Raw genomic sequence first — 6,611 nt, forward strand, 5'->3', positions numbered from 1 at the left:
GGCCAAGATGTCATTGAAAGATATAATCAGACTCTCAAGTCTCAATTACAAAAACAAAAGGGAGAATCCTTACCCCCACACGATCAACTAAAAAAGGCATTATTTACCCTAAATATTTTAAATTTTTCTAAAGAAGATAAACAATTATCTCCTTTCCAAAAACATTGGTCTTCATCTGTTACCTACAGTTCTATCTGGGTTATATGGAGGGACCAATTGACTGGGGCCTGGAGAGGACCAGACCTGCTCCTCACAGCAGGGAGAGGGTTTGGATGTGTCTTCCCTCAAGATGAAAAAAGACACATTTGGGTACCAGCAAGCAACCTAAAATATTTGTCCCAACAAGGGGACACTGACAATCACTTATCCAGGGAGTGTTCCATCCCTGAGGACTGGTCCTAAAATGGTCTTCACCCTGCTAAACCAAACAATTCCCTCCCTTGTGGAGGATTGCTGTCTTTGCCTCTGATCTGGGCCTCCCCAGCTGCTTGCAGTACAATTGCCAATACGACCTTAAAAATTGTTCAGCCACCTTCCCCATCCCTGTCCAACTTTTCCCAATATTTCCTCTGGAACTTGCATTTGGGCTCTGCCTTCCCCTAATAATTTCAGTGTAGATGTGGGGTACATTAATCCTTCCTTATGTGCTTTTAATACAACTGAGCCCAGTGCTCAATGCTGCCTGACTTCTGGAATGGTTTATGTTTGTGGAGGTGGGATGGCCTATGACTTTCTGCCCACCAATTGGATGGGCCTTTGTGCCCCAGCCACCTTAATCCCAGATGTATATATCATTCCTGGAAGCTAGATTCCCTGGCTGAGGTAGTCCTACAAAACAGGAGGGGACTAGACCTACTAATGGCTGAAAAGGGAGGCATATGCTTGTTTTTTATAGGAAAAAATGCCGCTTTTATGCCAATAAATCAGGAATCATCCAGGACAAGATTAAGAGGCTCCAGGAAGACTTGGAGAGGAGGAGGCAGGACCTCCAGGACAACCCACTGTGGATGGGCTTACATGACTTCTTACCCTACATTCTCCCTCTACTTGGGCCCCTCCTTCTCCTTCTCCTCATTGTCAGGTATTGTGTAATTAGTAAGATTACACAATTTATTCACCAAGGGTTAGAGGCAATAAAACTCCATCAGGTCAAAATACATTACCATAGGCTTGCTACTCAGGAGTCAAGCTCCTCATATGACTTGCTGTCCTCATATGAGTGTCTCTCCTTCACCCTCCATCTGACCAATGATGGGTCAGGTCTCAGACAGGTTGGGACAACCTAAGACAGGTCATGGAGTGGATTCTCAGCAAGTTGGATACATGGTACCCAGGGATGGATAAGATCCCCAGAGGGGGACAACCTAAGACTGGGGCCATGTTTTCCACCATGCTTACAAAAACCAAAGGGGGAGAAGTTGGGCCTTGAGAGGCCTGGAAGTGAGGCCTAGTGGAACTTCCTGAGCCTAGCTAATGTTTGGCAACCTGTCTCTGGCCAGCTAGGACTCAGCAGGGCGCCTAATTGCCTCTGGCCTGCTACCTCTGCACAAAAGTTAGAATTCCTGCACATGCTTAGAACCAATCATTTCAAAAGTCATAATATGCTATTGGCCCTTACACCTCATCCTTTCATGAGATCCCTGCCTTCCTTCTCAATATTATATAGGCAACCACCTGTAACAATAAAGTGAGTTCCTGCTTTGACAAGACTCCCGACTCAGTGTGGTTTTTCTCCAGTGACTAGGAGAGGTTCTGAGCCATCGACACTCATCCTCCTCCTCAACTCCTTGGAAGGAATCAGTGGGCCGGGTCCTTCCTCAGCACTACCTTCTGGGGATCCTGGCAGGAACTAGAACAAGGACACATGAGTACTAAAAGAATCAGAGACTGTTTTAAAGAGAGAAAAGAACATCTGAGAGTAACTGAAGAAATGCCAGTAGCTCATTAGTCCACTATGGGAACCCTGTGATATTTTTTCATGTAACATTTACATACACTGCACAGTTTTTCTGCATGTAATATTTTGTTACAAGTATCCATGGTCCAGGAAGTTTCTCTGTCTTTGGATTTTTTTCATAAGCAATTGTTAATGGCCCTTAAATCTTCCTCTTCTTCCTGTACTTTTTCCCCTTTCTGCATAGGAGCTAGTCCAGACACATTTCACATGTGCTAGCAGTAAGTAGCCGTTTGGACTTGATCTCACCAAATAAAATATAGCAAGTGATAACAAGTGAGTGTCAAAAAGGTAAGAGAAAAAGATGAAGAGGATAGAAGCTGGTTTATTAGAACCATGGGCTAGGATCACATATTGTCATGGGGGGAGTTTCTCCTCAGCACTCCAGCTGGAAACAATAATAGTATGTGCTCCTGGCTAACCCAGTAAGATATGTAGGGTAGGTCTTCTAGGGAAGTCTAGGTTCTTGGACTCATCAATGAAATAATAATAGACAAACACAAGAAATCAGTAAACAAATACTTATTTATGAAGTAAAGGTCTATGAGAAGTGGATACTCAATAGCAGCAGATGTGACCTTAAAAGTGAGAACGGTACTGGGGAAGGCGAGACTGTTTCCTTTATGGGTTATCAGATGTTAGGAGGTATCTGGAGAGTGATGCAGTTGTCTGCTTTGTGTTTTTAAGCCCTTTTCATGAGATTTCACTGTGGTTGAATCAGCCAAAATCGTGTTAAGGTAGTGATTGAGATCAGGAGTGAAGCACATTAGAGCCAATACTGCAATAAATTTATGATTGTCAGTTAAATAAATGGAATAATTTATATGCCAGTTATTTGGAGTAGATTTTTGGGAATTGTAAATTGCTCAAGGATTTCGTAGGTGACAGTAACTTAAAGATCTCGGAGTGTGCTCTCATATGGTATCTCTTTTATTTATTTATTTATTTTGATTGGATAAGAAGGATGGATGATTTGTCTCATTACGTGCAGAATAAAGATAGAATAGGATCATGAGGGAGTTGGATATTACTCCCATCCATGATATTGTGTCTATCAACCCTTTTTCAAAGGGACTATAAAATGTTACATAATTGAAAGTGGACATAGCATAATGAAACATTCATAAGAAACATGCGTTTTTCTTAGATAACTAAAAGTGAACCTCAAAGAGTGACTCTGGTGAAGTAGTCTTTGCATGTAGAGTCCACATGTGGCTATTATGTTACTTCTTATTACTGGGACAAAATACGTAAGCCGGGCGTGGTGGCGCATGCCTTTAATCCCAGCACTCGGGAGGCAGAGGTAGGAGGATCGCCATGAGTTCAAGGCCACCCTGAGACTACAGAGTTAATTCCAGGTCAGCCTGGACCAGAGTGAGACCCTACCTCGAAAAACCAAAAAAAAAAAAAAAAAAAAAAAAAAACGTGACCAGAAGCAACTTAGGGTAGAAAAGCATTTACTTCAGGCTTATTGTTTCCATGGGAAGCTTCATGATGGCAGAAGAAGCCGCCTCACTTCAATCACATATCCACAGCAAGGGAAAAACAGCAAGCACCATCAAGCAGGAGCACCACTTTAGGGTGGAGTCCACAGGCATGGACTTCTCCTCAAGGTTGACCTGTGTGTCATACTTCCTTTTGCAGGGGTCTAAATCCTAAAATCTTTACTAGGTGGAGAGACTAAGTAGGGAACTCCATCAAAAACACCTGAGAATGGGGTCATTATATTCAAAACCACCCCAGTGATAAAGAAAAATCTTTAGTGCTAGAGATGCTAATGACTAAACTAAAGGAAATCCTCCATATTCTAGTGGCTTCTGCTATAGTTATAACAGATACCATAAATTCATATTCATACAGCTGGCTGTACAGCCTTCCTGGGTTACAAACTTAGGCTGACTAACCCATACAACTAGGCCACAGACATTTAGAACTCCCTACTTTCTACCTGGATGATCACTGCTTATCTTTAAGAAGTTGGCTCATGCTATCTTCTTCCAGGAGTGTATGTTTGTTGAGGCATCTCTTTTGATACTGCGTAGTGGGTTGGAGTGATCCTTTGAAGGGTCTACTGTGTTGGAGTCTCAGCTGTTTGGCCTCAATACTATACAGACTGTCAGGGTAGCCAAGTGTAAATTTACTTTGATAACTCAATGCTTTCCACAGTATGCTACCCATCAAATCATTTCAATTGTTTTCTTTGTGTATTTTCAGTGAAGGAAATAGACAGAGAAAGTTTTCTAAAGACCAGTTACACATCTTATAAATTGCCTAATCATTGTAGAAATTCAGAATTCTCAAATGAAAAGTGCTTGAATGAGAAGACCACAAATGAGTGTCATGACTCTATGTGCAACTCCAATGCAATCTAACTGTCAGACTTTAGAAAATACAAGGTAAGCTCTTTAATCCCTGCTTCCTCAAAGGAAGTATGAGTATATAAACCCCATATCTCCAGATATAAAAATTTTGAAACTTACTTGTGTCCTGTGAGGCATTAAGCCACAGACAGCTATGTTAAAGTGTTAAACAGAGGGGCCCCGTGGAAAGGGGCTTTGCAGCCACCTCCTCAGAGCGCTTTTCACTTCACTGTTCCTCAGGCTATAGATCACAGGGTTGAGAGTTGGAGGAAGCACAGTATATATCACAGAAAACACCCTGTCAATAACTGAAGGTGTAGCTGAAGGGGACTTTAGATAAACAAAACAGCCAGTTATCATGAATATGGTGAGAACAATGAGATGGGGGAAACAGGTGGAGAATGCTTTTGACTGACCTTTAGTAGTAGGAATCTTCAGAGCAGTGGAAAAAATATAAAAATAAGAGATTATGACACAGATGAAACAAGAAATGCCTAGACACAAACCAATTCCAAAGCTGATATAAATTACCATGAGTGTGTCAGAGCATGAAATCCCCAGTAATGAAGGTATGTCACAGAAAAACTGTGGGATCACATTGGAGCCACAGAAAGGCATGGAAAATGTCCCAGCTGTGTACAAAGCTCCAAAGAGACCCCCAGTGGCCCAGGAAACACCAGCCATCAGCACACAGACACGACCACTCATGATGGCCTCATAGTGCAGGGGACAGCAGATGGCTACATAGCGGTCATAGGACATGGCAGTGAGGACAAATAACTCTCCTCCTGAGAAGGAAGTCATTAGAAATATCTGGCAGGCACATCCAGGAATGGAAATGGAATTGTTGTGACTTAGGCTATTGACAATGAAATTTGGGATTGGGATAGACAAAAGTAAGGCATCAGTCAGGGACAAATTCTTTAGGAAGAAGTACATGGGTGTTTGGAGCTGCAGGTCCACGGTGATGAGAGTGATGAGGAGAAGGTTGTTCATTAGAGCGGCCAGGTACATCACCAGGAAGAGCACACCACATACAGTCTGCAGGTCCTGGTCATCAGAGAGCCCCAGGAGGAAGAATCCAGTCACTGCAGTGACGTTGGGCATATTCAATTTTTCTTATTGCCTGTCAGAGTGAGGAGCAGTTAATAAAAAATATCAACACAGTCTATAAAGTTACACTTATCTATAGCAGCATTCACAGAAAAGAACTCAGAAAGCTATATGGATATTTTGCATTTACTTAAAGTTCTGCTTCTTCCTTCTCTTTTACAACCTCTTCCTCCTTTCTATTTGTTCTTATTCCTCCCTCTTTCTTTGCCTACCTTCTTGTATTCTTTTCTTTTCTTTGTTTCCTCTTTTGTAAAAACATATTTTATTTATTTGAGAGAAAGAGAGAAAGAGGCAGAGAGAGGGAAAACATGGGCATGCTAGGGCCTTTAGCCACTGCAAATGAATTCCAGACATATGTGCCACCTTGTGCATCTGGCTTACATCAGTCCTAAGGAATTGAACCTGGGTTCTCTGACTTTTCAGGCAAGCACTGTAACCACTAAGCAATCCCTCCAGCCCTGTCTATTTTTTTTTAGTACTATAGATTTTAGTGAGGGACTTAAAAAAAGCAATTTATAGGTATAATATATAAATTCAATCTTGCTGGGTGTTTACTATTTAGATTGAAAAAATTTAGGAAGGATTTTCATGATTTGAGCAAGCTCTGATTTTTAGTTAGGCTGCAATTACTTATTTTTCTAAATATGCAACATTTCAATAAGCTAGAAGAAAAAATTGAATATTTGAACAGTAAGGCCATGGTAAATGCTTAAGGTGATAGGTATGTAAATTTAATTATTAAATAATGTATACACATAAGAAGTCATCACATTATATCCATAATATGTGTAGATATTATATGTTAATGTGATTAAATAAGTAGATGAAAAATACAGAAAAATATAATATTGAAAGATAACATAAACTGTAAGAGCTTTATCCAATTATGTGGTCTTGACTTTACCTTAAAAATATTTTATTTTATTTATTTGAGAGACAAAGAGGCAGACAGAGTAAGAGAGAAAGAAACTGGGAGCACCAGGGAGTCTAGCCACTGAAAATGCACTCTAAATGCATATGTCCCTTTGAGCAACTGGCTTATATGGGTTCTGGGGAATTGGACCTGGGTCCTTAGGCTTTGTAGGAAAGCACTTTAACCCCTAAACCATCCATCTTTCCAGCCCAACTTTGTCTTTTTACTAGATGGCTGACGTTGCTAAACCCAGGCATTGCACTAATGTACT

The 6,611-nt window shown here is 41.0% G+C and overlaps 1 protein-coding gene across 1 annotated transcript; it reads right to left on the reverse strand.

Annotated features, from left to right (window-relative positions):
* Positions 1 to 4,479: 4,479 nt before the first annotated feature.
* Positions 4,480 to 5,421, reverse strand: LOC101598973 (olfactory receptor 14A2-like). Its single transcript, XM_004658113.2, has one exon. The coding sequence runs from the start codon at positions 5,419 to 5,421 to the stop codon at positions 4,480 to 4,482; it is 942 nt and encodes a 313-aa protein (XP_004658170.2).
* Positions 5,422 to 6,611: the final 1,190 nt, after the last annotated feature.

Source organism: Jaculus jaculus, chromosome 3 (assembly GCF_020740685.1).
Source record: "Jaculus jaculus isolate mJacJac1 chromosome 3, mJacJac1.mat.Y.cur, whole genome shotgun sequence".
NCBI classification, from domain to species: domain Eukaryota; kingdom Metazoa; phylum Chordata; class Mammalia; order Rodentia; family Dipodidae; genus Jaculus; species Jaculus jaculus.